At 41.3% G+C, this 18,957-nt stretch overlaps 3 protein-coding genes across 5 annotated transcripts; 2 read left to right on the top strand and 1 right to left on the bottom strand.

Moving 5' to 3' along the window:
- Positions 1-1,383: 1,383 nt before the first annotated feature.
- On the top strand, positions 1,384-5,538 carry chga (chromogranin A). Its single transcript, XM_061754678.1, has 7 exons — positions 1,384-1,621; positions 1,743-1,792; positions 2,039-2,132; positions 3,249-3,317; positions 3,516-3,701; positions 3,988-4,265; positions 5,072-5,538. Exons 1-7 carry the CDS (start codon positions 1,582-1,584, stop codon positions 5,153-5,155), a joined length of 801 nt encoding a protein of 266 aa, XP_061610662.1. The 5' UTR covers positions 1,384-1,581; the 3' UTR covers positions 5,156-5,538.
- A 659-nt stretch (positions 5,539-6,197) lies between these two features.
- LOC133468672 (protein LEG1 homolog) lies at positions 6,198-11,080 on the bottom strand. The gene is made up of 8 exons (XM_061754856.1): positions 10,717-11,080; positions 9,282-9,368; positions 9,135-9,208; positions 8,819-8,923; positions 8,623-8,741; positions 7,417-7,558; positions 7,222-7,318; positions 6,198-6,529 (listed from the first exon to the last, which is right to left on the bottom strand). Exons 1-8 carry the CDS (start codon positions 11,012-11,014, stop codon positions 6,378-6,380), a joined length of 1,074 nt encoding a protein of 357 aa, XP_061610840.1. The 5' UTR covers positions 11,015-11,080; the 3' UTR covers positions 6,198-6,377.
- A 1,826-nt stretch (positions 11,081-12,906) lies between these two features.
- stx7l (syntaxin 7-like) lies at positions 12,907-18,558 on the top strand. Of its 3 annotated transcripts, none has more exons than XM_061753808.1 (10): positions 12,907-13,047; positions 14,231-14,324; positions 15,017-15,086; positions 15,165-15,255; positions 15,317-15,454; positions 15,722-15,771; positions 16,263-16,353; positions 16,445-16,517; positions 16,932-17,014; positions 17,223-18,558. In XM_061753808.1, the coding sequence occupies exons 1-10, from the start codon at positions 12,997-12,999 to the stop codon at positions 17,316-17,318; spliced, it is 837 nt and encodes a 278-aa protein (XP_061609792.1). In that variant the 5' UTR covers positions 12,907-12,996; the 3' UTR covers positions 17,319-18,558. The 3 variants fall into 3 exon arrangements, with proteins under 3 accessions (XP_061609792.1, XP_061609793.1, XP_061609794.1); XM_061753809.1 differs by lacking the exon at positions 12,907-13,047 and adding an exon at positions 13,630-13,652; XM_061753810.1 differs by lacking the exon at positions 12,907-13,047 and adding an exon at positions 13,789-13,864.
- The last annotated feature ends 399 nt before the right edge of the window (positions 18,559-18,957 follow it).

The following is an 18,957-nucleotide window of genomic DNA, read 5'->3' as shown; positions in this document are numbered from 1 at the left end:
GGCAATAAAGGGCTTGAAACGAGACGTGTTCACTATTTGCCGAACTGTTTGCTTGTTGCGAAGTTTGCAGAACAGCGTCGCTCGCGCTCGACACGAAACATTTTGCTCACCTTTGAATTCATATTTGAATTGCCTTTTATGACATTTGGACAATAACATCCCTTCATGAAAGAGCTTCTGCATACTCGTGCGTTGCCGTCTGGATTGTAAACTGCTCTCGGCTTCCTTGTTTGCTCAGTGATCGTAGATTTTTATTGCAAATGTGAGATTTATCATGGCATATATGCTTTCGACTCCGTTCGCGGCGCACCTGCGGCCGCATTGTGTCGCTCTTCGTGCGTGCCGGTCTTATTACATAAAGGTCTTATTATGAGCTTCAAAGAAAACATTATTCGGGTTTCAACAAAAGCCTCGCGCGGGGCAAACATGGACGAACGAGGCTGCCTTTTGTTGTCTGCCAGGGAGGAAAAAAGCTCAACAAGCGACGCTCGAGTCCTCTGTTGACGTTTCAAGCCGAGCAAACAGCTCGCCATTAATATCAGTAACCAATAAGGCCTGACCCTTACCGGACACTCGGACGCCACAATGGAGCAGACATGGCCGCCGTGTAAACAAAGGCTTCCTCCTGTCATTCGTGAGAGCGCTTCGTTTGGTTTGGAACCGACTGGTGATTCATCACGTTTAATGTGCTTGGTTTCCTTTATGCATCTCAGTGTGGATGGAAGAAGAACACAATACATACAAATTATAATCATACTAATCAACATGTGGAATGTCTGAAAGTGCATCGTGGCTCTCCTTGCCCACACGCGAGGGCATTACGCAAGCTTAATTGCTTCATTTGGTTTTTGGGCCGCTTCGCTCGAGCGGCGGCGAATCTGAAGCTGACTCGTCACTCAAATTTTGGCTTGAAACGCGAAATCAAAAAGATCGACCGAGCGACTGGTCATTTCTGGAAAAATTTGAAGAAATTGTAAGTTGGAGCACGCCTAAGTCAAGGTTCCACTGTAAGTTGCCAAAAAATGAATATTTTCACTTCCCAAAAAAAGCTATACAGCAATACATTATGCTAAATTTATATTGCATTACTATGCAACGTTTGTTTTGTTTCACTGTTGTGTTTTTTTCCCTTTGAAAATGATCAGTTTATTAATTATACTTTGAGCTGTAACGTTTTTTTTTTTTTTTACGTGGAGTAAGAAAAACATATGTGACGATGTTGAATACACATTAAAAAAAAAAAGAAAAATCTCCGTTTATGACAAACAAATTCGATTGTTATACATGTTCCTGTAACACGCCCTGACCAAGATGGCGGCACGAGCAGGTGCACCCACCCCCTCCCCACGTCGACGTCACTTCCGGCCCAATGTTCTCTTTATAAAGTCGCGCGGTGGCAGATTTCCGTGTGGGTGACGGCGAAAGAGGTGGTGAGCGGTTCATTGTATGTGAATTATATGAATTCAAACGGCACCGGAACTCGTCCGTAATCCAGCCAATTTTATTTGGAGATGCACTTTGGAGAAATAAGCGTCTAAATCTCGGAGCCTATTTTTTATTTATTTTTTCCTTCCTTCAAACATGATCGCTTTGCTGACTCTGACTCTGCTCGTCAAAAGCGGTGAGACGATATTTCAATGTTTCGCATCATACATCATTATCATATTAAATACATGTCACGTCTTGGGTTTTTTTTTTTCATTTCATCCTTTTTTTTTTGTTGTTGTTTTTTTTGGTGACAGTTTTGGCGTCGCCGGTGACTCCGCGCGTGCTTGAGAATGACGACGTCAAGGTAAGAAAATCCTGAACGTGACGTGCATACCCGGTGGCCACTTGATTAGGCACAGCTGCTCAGTTTCCTGGAATTGATGACTGAACAGAATGTTGTCGTTGTGGCAGTGCAGCCGTGCCTAATGTTTTGGCCTCCTGTGAGTGACACAAACACACTTTGTTCATTGTCATACCCAGAACGTCCAAGTTTTTTTTATTTTTTTTATTATATATATTTTTTAAACACTTTTATGGCTTCTACGCCCAGGTGATGAAATGCGTGGCGGAGGCGCTGGCGGATGTGCTGTCCAGGCCACGCCCACTTCCGGTCAGCCAGCAATGTCTGCAGACGCTCAGGACAGGTGAGTCTCTTTTTTTAATTTGGATAAACTGTACCGTCTTGGTGTTTGTTGTTGGATCATCTTTTGATTGGCCACTTGGTTGCTAGGCGGAGTCCGTAGGGGCTCAAATATTTGCGCCCCAATTTACCTTAAAAAAAAAAAAATAGCATATGTTGAAAAAAATAATTCAATGAATTATTATTTTTAACTCTATGTCAAATTGTATCACTCATCACTCAAAATGTAAAATATGTAATTTGACATAGCTGTTTGAGTGATGCATGCAACGCTTACAACTATTTAGCATAACTCCTCCCAAAATTCCAACATTTATTTTATTTATTTATTTATTTAACACCGACAGCAGCAGGTGGCGAGTTGTTTATTCTTTCATTTGGTCAAATGCATTTATGCGGTAACGTAATAATATTGGAAAATAGTCAGAACATTCCAATAGTCAAATTCATGAAAATAATAATGACCTACATTTATATAAATCCTTGAGAGGCTCTCAAGTACACTTGATGATGTTACTATCGTAAGTATTATTACATATTATTTCAATAATTATGATTAATAATATTTATTTTAAATTGCATTATTATGAAATACAGTAGCGAATGTACATAATTCATATTACTAGGTTATCTTTTTCCTGGTGGGGCGTTTATTTGAGGTGAGGCTTTTATTTTTTTAAGTGGTGACCAAAACAGTGAACAGAGGCCACCATTTGAGAAAATATTCGCATTTCACAGTCAAATTGCCACTCTGTATTAAATATGAAATCCATATTTGGGGTATCCGCTGGATGTGTTGGGGCACACGTCCTCCCTGCCCCGATCGCGCATCGTCGCGATGTTTAGTAACAAAATGAAAACAATGTTAGTGCGTCGGCGCAAGGACTGCTTTGCTTCCTTGCGTCGGCTTAATGGGTTGGTTGGCACAGGGGCATGCTGGGTAAAAAAAAAAAAAGAAAAAAGAAATAAATAAGTAAAAACATTCGCCAACACGACAGGAAGGAAAGACGAAGTTATGCGTTACCTTGACGATGTCCTTTTTATCAGAGCAACCCCTTGCAGTATTGACAGTGCGTACGTGTGTGCGTGTTCGTGTGTGTGTGTGTGCGCGCGCATCAAGACGAGCGCCTCCTGACGCTCCTTCGCCGCTACGATTTCCTGAAGGAGCTGCAAGACGTCGCCACCCAGGGTATGTTCTCTGTTTGGTTTTTTTTTTTCTACTTGTGTGTCGAAATTGTAAACCTTGATGTTGGAACACCAACACTAGCAGTTCCTAAAAGACAAATGAATGTCGTAAATAATAAAGTTTTCCCATTACAAGCTGTAAGTCATCCATCCCTGTACGAAAAAGAGCGAGCATGCCCTCCATCTCTTTCCGTCCATTCAGTTTCCCATCCCCTCCCCCGAGAAGATGGCTCCATGCTGAACGCGCTCGGAGGCCCCGGCGAGCGCTCCGTCCTGTCGCGAGAGGAAGAGGAGCACGAGGGCGAGGAGGGAGGAGAAGTTGGCAGAATTTGGACGGCCGGCGAGAAGAGGGAGGAGGACGGCGAACGTGCGGAAGAGGACGAAAAAGGTTGCGTCAGCGGTTTTTTTTCCCCACGTACAACTTGATGTGTGATCAAGCCGAGTGCTTGTAAAGAGATTGATGGCCACGCCTTCCATCTGCACAAACTCAAATGAGCGTACGTTACATCGCAGAGAGCTTTTTAGATGATTACAGCGTTGGCACCGCTCTGTTTTATTGTGATGGGGTCGGAAAATGGTAAAAACTTTGCAAACGGGCGGAAATGAACTACAAAGCACTTCGACCGCAATAATCAACAATTGAACGCCGCGAAACATTCCACCTGTTTTCTCAGCATGGGGGCCAGAAGAAATAAGACGAAATGGATCCAAAGAGGAGGAGGACAAGAGATCGGAGGAGGAGGAGGGGATGAAGAAAAGGAGCAAAGGGTCGCCGCTGAGGAAGAAATCAGAAAATGAGGAGGGGGAGGAAGGTTCCCATCATTCGAAGGAGGTCTCGGAGGAAAAGGAGGAGGTGAAGAAGAGGAACCGCACTCCGGAGGAGAAGGAGCTGCAGATGATCGCTCGGAGGACGCCGGGCGAGGAGGACGGGAGCGCCGGAAGAAAGGCGGAGGTAAGATCAAGACCGAGACACCTTCACGTTTTTTACAATCTGTCGCTTGCTCCGTTTCAATTTATTTTTTATTTTTGTACACATCGCACACACCAGTACGCGATGTACACTTCGTAAAACGGTTTTATGTTTTTACATTCTCTTTTATGCAGTCAACTTTTTTTGGGAGGCTGGAACGGATTATTGGCATTTCCATTCATTTCAATGGGGAAACTGGATTTGATGTACAGAGAAATTGAATTTCGAGCTCGGTCACGAAACGGCTTCAAATCTGAATTCAAGTTATCGCTGGGCGCCTAGCGGACAAAAGCGGAAATGCACTCATTTCTTCTTCTGCGCGGAGATGTCGTTGGATGCCCAAAGTGTAGCCGACCAACTGCCTGGAATAGAAAAGTGTCACGAATAATTGAATCATTTTCAATCAATACTTTTTTGTTTTCAAAATATTTCTATTTAATTCAATCTCATTTTTTAAATGTATTTGTAGGTAATTGTTCATAAGTTTGTGCATTACAGCCCTTGTGAATGTAGTTATTTTCTTTGTATAATTTAAATAAAAATAAAAAAAATTATTATTTTATGGAAATACAAAATATTTCCGTTGACATTATTGGAGTTCAGAATTTTTCATACTTTTGAAAAATATTTTGAGTTAGAAGTTTTCCTAGTTACACAACAGAGTCCTTGTAAATTGTAATATTTGTATACTTGTATAAAATAAAACAAATGGGAATCATTCCAAACATATTGCGTTCAATGTCGCACGCGCGTGTCCTGACTTTCCCGCGTTGTTGTGATGTCATCAGGACGGCGAGGTGGAGAACCTGGCCGCCATCAAGTCCGAGCTGGAGAACGTGGCCCAGAAACTCCAACAGCTGCGACGAGGCTGAGCCGCCGGCGCCGTCCACGTTCTGGAAACTTCTTCTCCCCCCCCCCCCCAACAAAAAAAAAAGTTTCAAAAGGCAAGCACGCGCTCGTTCCTGTGACCTCATCGCTTCCTTTGTGCCCCGGCACACTTTTGGCATAGTAAGGACTTCTATTGGGTTTTATTGTCTTTGTCGTTCACTTTTCTTTACATATTTTGTCCGTGATTTGAATTGATGTCTGAGAAGGTGAATGAGGCAAAAGTGCACATTTTTTTTTATCCATTTTGAAGGCATTGAATTGTAAAATGAGACTAACTGTTTTTAAATTATATTCATCTGAGTGGCTGCGAAGTAATATTTGCATAAAAGGAATTCTTGCAATAAAATGGACATGCTAACACTGTCAAGTACCTGTTTTCATTGTTCCTGTGACAGTGACAATAAAGTTATCTTCTATTCTAACTCGATTTTTGGGTTTGGGGGGGGGGGGGTCACTATTTTCACAAGAAAAATATCACAAATAAGGTCAATGAATGAGACTAAAACACTGCAGCATTGTTGGAAGTTTGACCACTTTTGTCTGCAAATAAATGCTCGAAATAACAATATTTGTACTTGAAATTTGGGAGTTGTTGTCAGTCGTTTACAGAATAAAACCAAAATGTTCATTTTGCTCAAAAATACTTTTAAATAGCAAAAAAATCTAAAAGGAAATTCCATTTTGCAGTGATCTAAATTTTTCCCAAACTGTATGTTAAGAAATATTTTTACGTTTTTATTTTTTTAAAAATAATCAAAAATGTTGCAAATTTTCTTAAAGCATGTTACAATATCAATTATCGTATTATTGTAGAAGAAAATAAAATATTACAGGTAATGTGTGTACATGTATTAAAATTATTGAATGGAAAATATAAAAGGAAGAATTATTTAAATTATATGAATTATTACTTTATATATATATATTTTTTCATTTACAATGACCATTTGGAAGACCTAGTCAATCTAACCAAGTAAAAGAACATAACAATGCAAACTCCACGCTGAAAATAATGACAGCATCCACTTGGGCGACCTTTCATTTTAATTGGCTTTTAAAAGAAAGAATTATTTGTGTCTGGGTGATGTATTTTCCCTTGTTCACTGAAAAAAAACAACCCAGAACAAAAGCCCCAAAAAAAGAAAAGGACAAGTGATACACTGAGCTAGTGTGTTTGGTCCCACGAGGATGCGTGGCCCCGCCCCCTCAGCAGCCGGTGGCCATGCCGCTGATGATTGACAGGAAGGTGCCTTTGTCGAAGTCCATATTGAGCAGCAGTTTCTCCAGCATCTCTCGGCCCTTCTCTCGGTTGGCCACCGAGCACATGGTGCTGCGCCACATGCGCAACACAGTCCCGCCTGCGACAACAACAACAACAACAATAACAACAACGGCAGCGGCAGTCACAGCTGGCAAAAGTGCTCACACTCTCTGCCCAGGTAGAAGTACAGATATTTGTGTAAAAAAAAAAGAAAAAAAGACGAAAGTAGCACTGATTTACCTCCTGTACTTCAGTAATAGTAAAAATAAATATATATATATATATACTGAAATGAAATGTGCTTAAGTACAAAAGTAAAAATGAATTTTTACAACAATACAGTGGGGTCTTGACATGATTGAGGTAAAGAATGCAACAATTTGCTCATCAACAATAATTCATTGCAACTCCTAGTGTGCGCGAGGTAGCCACCGGGGGGCAGTACAATACAGTCATGAACGAAGAAGAGTTTCACAACTACTGTAAGTGACTTTGCAGAGTAGAAAGAAAATATGAGAATGTTATTTTGTCTGTGTACATTTGTGTTCGATTATCTGTTGCTTAAAGGGTAATAACCCCCGCGACTATCGACGCTACTTGTTAGCCAGTTTATGGCGTTTTGCATCGTTTGTTAACATCAAGCTAGCAGAAGGAAATGTGTGGTAGTTTTAAATGCACATTTAATTCTTTGTTTTGAGCTTAGTTTGACAGTGAACACCAACTGGGAGAGACAAACAGTTTGAAGGCTCTTTTTTTTTTTTTTTTATGAATTAATTTAAAAATTCTTACCCAGAAGGCTCCTCATGGTCTTCATCCAGGAGAAGACGGACAGCGTGTGGTTCTCTTCCGGAGTCATGTCGGGTATGTTGGGTGCGCTGTCACCCTCCTTTGCGGAAAGCCATATAATAATAATAATAATAATTTAAAACAAAGTTATGTTTTTACATCGCATAAAGAATGGCAGAAAAGTAGGCGCCCCCTAACCTGCAGGATGCGTCCCGGCAACGGCGTGAGGAACACGACGGACTTGTCGAAGGCGGACTGGAAATTGGTCACGGACAGGTATTCGGCCGAGTTGAGCCAGCTGGAGGCGAAGTCCACCTCGGGGGTGGAATACTGGCTCTGCCTGCATGCCAGCGAGAAGTTCGGCATTCAAGTCAGCGTTTCTTCACAGTGGGTACTCGTGAATTTAAAAAAACAATTTTTTTTTAGGGAACCTATGCTCCGTTATTTACTGGAAAAACTCGCCTACTCACTGTTTTTGTGCTCTTTCTGATACGCAATTAGATGGCGCCAAAGCCATGTTTAATATAAAAGTGGTGTGTTGGGGCCATCTTGTGGCATCTATAGGCAATTAAAGCCTTTAAGAGGGGCGCCAATTGCTCGCATTCTTTCCACTACCCTGAAAACAGAATTGTTTTTAGAAGTTACATAATAAAATAATATTACCATTTAACATTCAAAATAGTTTTAAATTAAAAAGGTGTATCTTTTAACATTCTTCATTCAAAATGTTTTATTTTTCATTTTAAAAACTGGCACACTAGTCATAGTCAACCTTTATTAAAAAAAAAAAAAAAAAGTAGTGTGATACCTTGTAACAGTCATATTTATTTATTTTAAATGTAAATATATCTTAATAATTAAATGTCATGATGTAACTTTTTTCATTAAAAACTTGTAATAAATAATCCACCTTTAAACATTTGACGTTTTAAAATATTCTTCAATATTAAAATTTGAAAATAAAATATGCTCTCTTATAACAGTCAATATTTTTTTAATGTGAAAATTTGATACGTTGTAGCATACATCTTAATTTTTTAATATTTTCACTGTAAAAATAGTGTAACATGCATCTGTTTTTTCCATTTTGTAATTTTCAAGTTGTATAATACCTTGTAGCCTTTTTCTTTTTTCTTTAATTTTTGAATTAAATCGTTATAATCATTTTAAAAGATTGCACCTTTTAACGTTCAAATTTTTTAATTAAAAATAATATCTTCAACATAAATGAACATAACTAAAGTGGCGCTACAATATTTTGTAAGAGTTTTTTCAATATCAAAATTGTGTGATATCTTTCAGGGCGAGGTTAATCTCATTCAATAAAAACGTGTTGTGGCCGAGAAGAGCCATTGCAGTTGTGGTTTGTCGTTGTCGGCTCAAACGGATCGTAAGAAAAGTTACTTGGCGCTGCAGGCTGAGGCGGCGTGCAGCGAAGCCATGTGGGCGTCCCAGTAGAGGCCGAGGATGGCGTCTTTCTTCTCGTTGTCGGGCAGCGGGGAGTCCGTGGAGGCCTTGAGGCCCTTCGGACGACCACAGAGACCACCACTGAGACCCCCGCTCCTCAACGCGAGTCCGCTGTAACACGTGCGCTACACACCTGGTAGAAGGCGTCCCACTTAGCCATCACATCAGCGTGGTTGGTGGCGCAGTCGGCGTAGGTGGTGCAGTAGCCCTCTGTACCCTCAGGTGCCAGCATCTGGACCTGGTAGACGTGGCAAAAGTAATCACGCTCAGTACCGAAAGAGCCTGCAAAGTGAATTCAGACGTTTGTTTCTAAATGAATTATGCACGCGTGAAGATAATTGCTGAAAACGTGCAAAGACTGAGAACTGTGCAGTTCTCATTTGAGGAGGTTTAGGTTAGCATTGCTGCCAATAATCAGGAGTGTACTTTGCGTGGAATCCGGCGTGTACCTGGACTCCTTGCCCGAAGAAACCCTGCTGGGCGGCCGACAGGAAGGGCAGGACAGACACAAAGTGGTTCACGCCTGGAGGACCGAGAAGATGATTTATTACAATGGCATTTTTCATTTGCAACGGTTGGTCACGGTCCACACTTACAGCCCCACCAGCTCTGGGGAGAGATGCACATGGTATCTCCGGTCTGAAGACCGCAAGTTGTGGCGCCGGTTGGGTCGGCGAGACGGCCTGGCAAGGAGCGCAAGGTGGCACGTGAGTGGGATACAGAAATCCAGCTTGATTTCGATGATCTATATATTGTACTCAGAGCATTGAATAAATCCCAACTGGTCTGTTCGGGTGGTCTTAGATGATGTTTTGCTTCTCCTCAGAGCAGGCTTCATCAGTTCAAGCTAGGACAGCGATGGTCTGATGGGATGGTGAAGGATCCAAGTATTTGTCCTCTAAACTAGAGGCACGACCCAACCAAAAATGGTTTTACTCTTTGGGGATGCAAAACAACAGTCGTTAAAGACCTTAAAATAAAATAATTCATGTCTGTAAATAAATTATACATGTTTTAAGATAGTCGCTGAAAACCGACAAAGACTGAGAACTATCTCGTACCCAACTGTGGAGATGTAGCGTTAAACTGTTTTTCACTCTTTCAGTTTTCAAGATTTTCTGGGGGCGTGGCTAAAACGGCCCCTCCCCCACTAAATGAGAACTTGAGCACCTTTGTTCGCATCAGCGGTTTTTCGGCACCATTGCGACGTGCAGTTAGTTAGCTGGCTAGCTATGCACACGCCCCTAAAATTATTCCTTTCGGCTAGTCCGCCGGCATGGCCGCTTTAGAGAGCCACATTGTCACAGCACGGAAAAGCCCCGCGACGACCTGATGGGATATTTTCTCATGTTGGCTATTTATGCCAGGTTAAATTATTGAGTCTCTTAGCAAGCAAGGGCAGGATTGTACGTGGGAGATGTCAAAGACCTCCCGTTCGTCGAGAGAAGGTTTCTCAAGCTTGACGTAGATGGCCTCCGTCACTCCTCTTTCATGCACATCTTTTGTCCTCCGAAGAGTTCTGTTTCTCTTTGAGGTGCAGGTAGTCAGCTGAGTCTTGACCTGAAGGGCCAGCCTTTGTCTCAGGAAGCTACCAGGGTTTTGAAGTGGATCGGGATGTTGTGTTGAGTTAACATTTCTTCTGAGTTTACATTGATTGATATAATTATTTCTTAGTTTTAAACTGTTACAAAACAGGAAGGTTTGGAACTGCCTCCCTGAACGGAATTTCAGGTGCCGACAGTCTACACTCTGGACTTTGGGTAAGCTAGCTAGGGACTGATTCAGTACAAGACTTAGTGAGTATTGTATCAATCAATGGAAGGTTTTAATAAACTATGAGGGTATCTGCCCTCCTCACTGACTCGCCAAGATGGCCCCGTGGGTTGGAGAGCCTGATGCATTTAGGCACATCCACTGACAGTCAAGGCCCAAGGTAAGTCTTAGTGTTAGCTATAAACACTTTCGAAAAGACTGGACATGGATCTGAGTGGGGACAACCTCCAGATGTGCATTTCATCTTTGTCATCCCACCTGAAGTCAGCATCCATCCGAACTGCAGGGTCAGGCCCCACAGGGGACTGTCGGTAGCGCCGGTGCCCATGGAGCCCATGAAGGGATCGGTGGCGGCGATCATCAGCCGGTACAAGCTCATGCGGTGCAGGAAGTTCCACGGGTCGGGGCTCACGATGTCGTTCTGCACGGGCAGGTCGCTGACCTGCGCCGCCGTCTGGGCCCACATGATGGGCGCGCCGTTGTCCAGGATGACGGCCGAGTAGGCGACGGACGCCGCCAGGGCCAGGATGAGGCAGGAGGCCGTGGGACGCTGCATGGCTGAAGCAGAGGAAACTGAAGGAGTCGAGAGCGGAATACGCTGGGCTGAAGATCCTCACGCAAGTTTCGGGCTTTTGTACTCAGCCCGCAGACGTTATCGCAGATGTCGGTCCACGTGACCCGCGGGGCGGCGGAGCTGACGGCGAGATAAGGGCTCATTGGACAAAAGGATCCAGACCATTGACTCAGAGATCAATAGACAGTTTTGACTGTAATGAGCCTCAAGCAGTCAGACAAACTCTTAGTATTCCTGTGGCATTCGCACATTTGTTTGAAGTCAGGAAATTCTTTTTTTTAATTTATTTTTAATTTTTTTATACCCCTGCCAAGGAAGCTTATGCTATCATTGGCATGGCTAGAAACACAAATTCAGGACTGTATAGGAACATTATGTATACCGTTGGGGATTTTTCAATACACTTTCGAGATATGCGAGCAGTCATTCGACCGATTTCTATTTGATTTGATTTTTTTACGCTGTATGGTGGCGGTGAACTCAACTTAACAAAAAGCGGCAGTTTGGCAGCTAGCGAAACGTTTTGTTTTGTTTTGTTTTCCCAAAAGAAGCTTCAAGCTGTTCACGTTGACGTTGACCGTCAAACTAAACAGCAAACAAAATGAATTACACACTGTGAATTTTAAACAACCAAACAACTTTTGCCTTAAGAGCGCCGCCGGCTAGCTGAATGCTAACACGTAATGGAAAACTCGATGTTCTCATAAAGTACAATATTATAGAGGGCTTTTTTTTTCCTTATTAAAAAATACATAACAAAAAGTGTTGTTGATGTTTTTTGGGTGCGAGAGGCTGGAACGGATTGATGGCATTTTGCAAAAAAAAACAAAAAAACAAAAACACTATGATTTTGGGGAATAAATATAATGTTATTCAATTTGGAATAAGGCTGTAAAATAACAACATTTGGAAAATGTTAAGTGCTGTGAATGATGCACAATATTTTTCTAAATAAAAAAAAATTGAATTTGCAAATAAAAATCCGAATCATCATTATTATTATCATTGTTCTATATTATATTATAACCATTATTACTGTGAAGCCTTTTGAGACATCTTTGTAATTAAGGGCTGCAGAAAATAAACATAATCATAATCATAACCATAGTTATAATTCATAAGATTTGTCAGAGGCCACAGTTTATTTCAGATATAAAAGCAATTTTCAAACGTAACTCAAGGAAAATCTCCTAATAACATAGTTTGTGATTTGTGACACTTTTGCTCTCTAAAATCCGCTGCAATCTCAAGTCCGCTGAACTTGTCATCTGTAAAGTCCAACGTCCTGGCGCATGTGTTCCAACAGACGTCAATAACACGACGTGTATGGAGACAAAGTTGTGCAAGGCCAGTGGCCATTATCATGCCACTTGCATCATCATGCGTGTCCAAAAATAACACTGCGGGAGACTTTTTTTCTTATTATTTATTGAAAGAGAGTTAAACAAGATGGATATATTGGTCCTGTTTTATTTTTACTCTTTCTATTTCTTTTTTTTTTTTTTTTTTTTTACATTTAAATTTAAGTACTTTGGGTCTCCTGAAAGATCGTTTATAGATATGTTTTTGTTTTAATGTATTACGTGATTAAAAATGTTAATTTCATTCAGCCCCCCCCCCACGCCTTATGTCGTGATTTGGCCCAAGGCATTTACTTGTCGCCTATTAGTTTCAAACATTGCCAAATGGTCTATAAATATAAAAGGGAAACACATTTTAATAGGCATACTGTATTTACTGAACGTGACGTCACTGATCAGGGCGGAACGAAACTAGGAAGCAACCAACCAGAGTTGACGCCACATACATTTACTAGAAGAGCGTAATATTAACCATTTTGTGTTGTTGTCTTTATTTTCTATTCAGTGTTTTTTTTAGAATATATGAAATTAAATACATATATTTAAAAAAAAAAATATAAAAATCATCGTCGTGTAATTTTTAGCACGAGGCGTTGACGTCACATGACACCAGGAAGTAGCCCAGCACCAATCGTCAGTACCACCGCTGCGAAGGTAAAAGAACAACTTTTCAACACCTTTTCGCACTTTATCCTAACAAAACACTCCCTCTGCAACGCTAAATCGTAGATATGCTTTAAATATAGTGTGTCTGTTTCTAAAAAGAAATAACAACTGGACGTCGACGTGAATGTTGTTTGACCTAAACTGACGTAAAAAGCAAATAGACACACACACACAAATACATCACATTTTCGCCTGAGGGGGGTGAAACAGTGAAGCCGATTACTCTCTTTTGAGTAAGGGAGAGTTTGTCCTCTTTTATTACAAAAAATGTAAATCACAATTTGTGCGTAAACCAGGAAATACACGCAGTCACGTGACTTGAATATGGCATGGCTTTTTTTTGGGGGGGGGGACAAAAGTGTGTGGACACGAAGTCAACTCTGGCCACAATCATTGTGCCAAAGTGCAAAGCAAACAAACAAAACAGATGTTTGTAATAACACAACACACATTTAATGAACTAGCCAAAAGTCACAACAATTGCTGTGTTGTATATGTTCCTTTAAGGGGTGTGGCCTAGCGAGTGACATCAAGAACATGGCTGGTTAGTGTCTCAACATCTGAACATGAGTTTTGGCCTACTGCAGCTCCTTGTGAGTCTTCTCATTTAGTATTTGACCGACGGTCAATAAACAACTCAAGGTGTGTTGGCCACTGTTGCTCCCCCCCCCCCCCCCCCCCCCCCCCTCCCCCACACTTCACTCAAGTGGCGGCGTAGACGAAGCTCGCTCGTAACAAACATTTGGGTTCAGAACAGAAAGAAAAAAAATCAGCCCAGGGAAAGTTGGGGCACTTGTAAGTCAAGGTAGGTACCACTGTGTTAATCGGTAGTTAAACTGTAAATATACACCAAACTATGATCCCTAAACCCTCTAAATGAAACTCAAAATTATCTCTGCATTGTTTACAATTCAGGTAGTAGTGGAATTTTCACATACACATTCAATATATCCGTTTCAATAAGTGTGGGTCCACTGTTTCGCAAATCGATTGCGGTTCACTTTTTCGCTATTGTTATGTTTGGACAAAAGCAGATGGAGACCGAGTGATCTCCGCTCACTATCATTCTGCCAAAGTCCAAAAAAAATATGTTGTGTTTGCAATAATGTAACAAAAACAGTCAATGTCAGTCAATAATAAAGTGTCTTATTCTGTTACTGTTTCCTTCCAGTTCTCCATCATGGCCTACCAGGCTGGCATCCCAGAGGAGCCCAATGCTCTGGTTCAAAACATTAGCTCCAACATCCAGAGGCTCAGCCTGCTGAGTAATACGCACGCACGCACGCACACACTGCGGGAAGCATATTAAACCCAGGCTACTCAGAAAACAAATGATACAATTATTAAAAAAGAGTCATCATATCACGAGAATGTGAAACGAAAACAAGAACAATTATGATAAGATTAAAGTGGTACTTTTCTATGTAAAAGTCAAAATATTACAAGAATCGAACAAGTGGCAACATTTTCTTAAAGTGTGTATTTTGTATTGTAATGAGCTTTTCTCATGTTTTGACATTCTTCTCGTGATTATGGATTTAATGTTGTGAAATGATTTTTTAAAAAGTGTCTAATACAGAATGTTATGTGATTGGGAAAAAAAAAGTATAATCATGGCAATGAATGAAGTAGTGAGAAAAAAAAGTGGCAATATTACAAGAACAAAGTTGGAATTTGAACGAGCAAATGTAAAAAAAATCCTGCCTAGTGCTCATAATTTTATGGCTTTATTCTCCGAAATCTATGACTTTTTCCTCGTAATTTTTCAAATTACTCCACCCATCCAATTGTCTTGCGCTTATAAAAACTACAACTTTTTTTCATACATTTGTGACTTTATTCCTGCAAAATTACGACATTCTCATATTACAACTTTCTTCTTGTAAAACTATTTTATTTCCTACATTTTGATCTCCCTCTGACAATTATGTGAGCTCAACAAACTCTTCCTGTGCAGCCTCCGAGCTGCAGAGGGCGCTGTCGCTGCTGGGAACGGCTCAGGACAGCGACCAGCTGCAGCAGACGCTGTGAGTTGACGCGACGCTCGTGTTTGGAGTGGTCAAGTTTTATGGGTGAAAACCCGTGACTGGGTCTTTGGTCGCCAGGCAGCAGAACCAGCAACAAGGAAACCAGCTGGCCAAGGACACCGACCGACTCATCAAGGCGTTCAGCGTGCTTCCCGCGGGCGCTGACCAGGTACTGGCTGTTATCCTTTCTGAAGGCGAGTACTTTGGCTGAAAACAATTCCAACTTTCAGCGGCAGAGAAAGATCCAAAAAGAGCGTTTGCTCAATGACTTCTCGGCGGCGTTGAGCACCTTCCAGAAGACGCAGCGGGAGGCGGCCGACAAAGAACGAGAGTTCGTGGCCCGAGTCAGAGCCAGCTCCCGGGTGTCGGTGAGTAGCCTGGCCCGCTGGGGTCACATTGCAACATCATCGTCCAACTCCGATTTGTTCCAATTTACAAGCAATTTTTCTCATTGGAAAAAGTGCACTGGTGTCTCAGTAAATTTGACTATCATGAAAAATGTAATTTATGTCAGCACTTTAATTCAAAAAAATGAAACTCCTATATTGTGTAAAATAGCCCAAAGAAAAATGTAAATACACAGAAGTGCTCACGTTTGTTGAAATTGCGATATTATTCACCTTCTTTTCCCGTAGGGTGGCCAGCCTGATGCTCATCATGGAAATGTCAACCCTTTCCTAACAAGGTAGCACTTTTGTTCATTTCCTCCACATACTGTAGGTGTTTTCCTCTCTGTTCATGTTTATTAGTGAACTTTCTGAATGCTCAAGGTGCACGCAAATAGAGGCATACAGCGATCCATTGTTCACAGAATATGGATACTCAAAACTATCTAACCTAAATAGTTTAACTGTTACTGTAAAAAAACAAAAAAAAAAGCATCCAAATTTCAACCTTGAGGTGACATAATGTCCCACGGCCCCCCGCAGAGTGAGGGAAGAGGAAGAGTTTTACAACACTTCTCAGACAGTTCGGCATTCAAAAGAGTGAATAGATTTGTTCTCGCGCTATTTTCAACAATTTAAAGTGGTCCATAATGTGTACAATTAACAGACGATGTGGGGACAGACAAATAGTATTGATTTGTGAAAAAACATGAAATCGACCATATTTGGAGATAAAAAGTTTCTGCTCAACAGTGACGATATCACAGATGTCACAAATTTGTCGGCGCAGTGACGTGCAGGTGCAGGATCAGGCCGAAGCGGTCAGCGAGGCCGATCTCCGGTTGATCCGGGAGAGAGAGTCGGCCATCAGGCAGCTGGAGGTATCGAACGCGCGTCAAACGAGGATACCGGCTCAACGGCGTCAGTATCGACAACATTTCGTTTCGAACTGGGTCTACTTGCTGTTTGCAGTCGGACATCACAGACATCAACGACATCTTCAAGGACCTGGGGGTGATGGTGCACGAGCAGGGCGACATGATCGGTAAGCCTTTCCGCTTGACGCGTGCGTGCTCAGTCTTTTTTTTCTAAATGTACGAATGGTTAAAGAGCATTTTTTGAAGTGACAAAAATGTGGTAAGACGCCAGAGAAGTCAATAAATATTCCGTCTTGTAGTAAGTGGAATGCAGGCCGGCGGTTCCCGGCGGTAATCGGTGTCGCCATAGCGACATTAGAGATATTTTAATTATCCTGCAAACAAGTGATTTAAAAAAAAAAAGTTCCGATTTGTATTAATAGTAAGGCAAAAATATTGCATAGTGTTGCGCAAGATGCTTACTGAAATAGCTTGTGTGTTTATGAGAGCATGGCTTTGCACCAAGATGTAAATACATGCAATAGACCCGTGTTTAAACAAATCTCCCCCTCCCTCAACCCTGCGCCACCTGTGCTCCGCAGATAGTATCGAGGCAAACGTGGAGAGTGCAGATGTGAATGTCCAGAGTGCCACGCAGCAGCTGGCGCGTGCCGCCGACTATCAGGTAAAAGAGATAAGGAATGAGACATAAGGAGAAGAGGAACGAGGGGTGTTCCAAGAAAAAAAAAGCATTGCACAAGTTCGACCTGTGGAGAAAACCAAACATGCCCGATGGCCCCTTGAACTCCCTTTCTAGGAAAAAAACATACACAGGGGGTAAGGATCACGCGCTACATTATCAGCCTGAATGTTAACCTTTTTCGTCTTTCAAGCGGAGCTCCCGGAAGAAGATCTGCATCCTGATTATAGTGTTGGTCGTCGTCGCCGTGGTCGTCGGACTCATCATCTGGGGCGCCGCCCGGCAGTGAGGCCTCCTCGGCCCGGTCCCCACACCGACTCCTGCTGCCGGGAAATGTTAAAAGCTCAACGGCCACTTCATTGGGTACACACACGCCATCTGGTGAGAGTTAGTACGATAAGAGCTGGAGTAAACATTTCTGTTGAAGGTTTGAACTGGAGTGGCACCAGACCTCCGCTAAAGCCAAACGAACATAAACATGACAATGGTGTTCCACCCTCGGCCTGTAAGTGGCAGAAATGAGCAATGCCACACACAACAAGCAAGCAGATTGTAACGACAAAAAGCGTGTGTACTTATACAAGTGTAGTTTTGGTATAGGTGCATCTCAATGAATAAAAGTAAACAATATTTAAATGTAGTATATATTTTATGTTTTAGAATTTTGATTATAACTTGCAGCTAACACAAATTCTAAATTTATGATCTCAAGAAATTACAATATTACAATCAACAAAATGATTTTAATGTAGAAATTCGGTACTAATTGGCCTTCTGCCAAATATTTCCCTTTGTTTAATAAATGATTTTACTTTTTGAATTACTGAAATAATTGACCTTTTCTGCCATATTCGTGATATGTAGTGTGATGCGTATATATATATATATATATATATATATATATATATAATGTTTTGCGGGGTTGGATAACTATCAAACGGCTATCGTTATGGTAACCAAAATACAAGCAACAACTCAAATGACAATCTCAATAATGCACATTTTGTTGAATAAATACCTCACTGACGGTGTCAATCAACGCAGAGCATTATTGTCATCTGTGTAAAGACAGGGTTTTGGATGAGGCTGTTGTATTTGAGCTTGTTGAGATTGCGGAAGTTTGCCTAATGTTGTCGCCAGCCATTCTCCATGTTGGAAAGTCCTCACAGTTGATGCAGTTATTCCACCATTTAGCCAAACTTGGCTATTTACAAAGCACTGTTCTATGTATGAACCTATTTTGAAAATTTAGCATTGCATGTGCTTTTAAGCTAAAATGGCTTTTGAAACCCTATTTTGAGTAGTTGTTAAAGAGACACTTAACAGGAATTCCTGTTAAGTGTCTATCTCAACAATACTACTTTACTTTTTCTTGTTGATATGAAGGAAGCTAAAAGCAGTTAGCCATTAAAGTACAGTAAGTAAACGAAGCAAGCAAACAGATTAAAATGCGTGTGGTATTTTTGTAAATGACTGATGTTCTGCGTCCTATGTGCTTATTTTAATAAATGAACCCTATCACAGCGATAGATATGAGTCATTTTTGGAGAATTAAAATGTCATGACAGCACCGGTACAGGGCAGTCAGCAAAATCAATTGCTGTTGACTGATAGCAGCTGAAAGGATGTACTATGGTCGCATAATTTCATATGTAACAGTTCCCCACGAATCTTTGAACAATATGAACAGATTGAAAGCCGTACAGTAAAATAAAAGAAAATATAGAAGTGGGCTGATAAAATTGGCTTGTTGTACACCATTCTGGTTTATGTATTTACCATTCATTGGCTTTTAATGAAATAAAAATACACAAATAATTTAATGCTTCAGATCTTTTTTTGTAAAGGGGGAAATAGCAGTGGGCTAACAATATAGCCTTGTGCAATATAGCCTTTGGCTTGGGTGTTTTTACCGCGCATCGGCCGAT

Source organism: Phyllopteryx taeniolatus, chromosome 18 (assembly GCF_024500385.1).
Source record: "Phyllopteryx taeniolatus isolate TA_2022b chromosome 18, UOR_Ptae_1.2, whole genome shotgun sequence".
In the NCBI taxonomy this organism is placed as follows: domain Eukaryota; kingdom Metazoa; phylum Chordata; class Actinopteri; order Syngnathiformes; family Syngnathidae; genus Phyllopteryx; species Phyllopteryx taeniolatus.
Note: the sequence above shows the minus strand (reverse complement) of the source record. Positions and strands in the feature narration are given on the sequence as shown.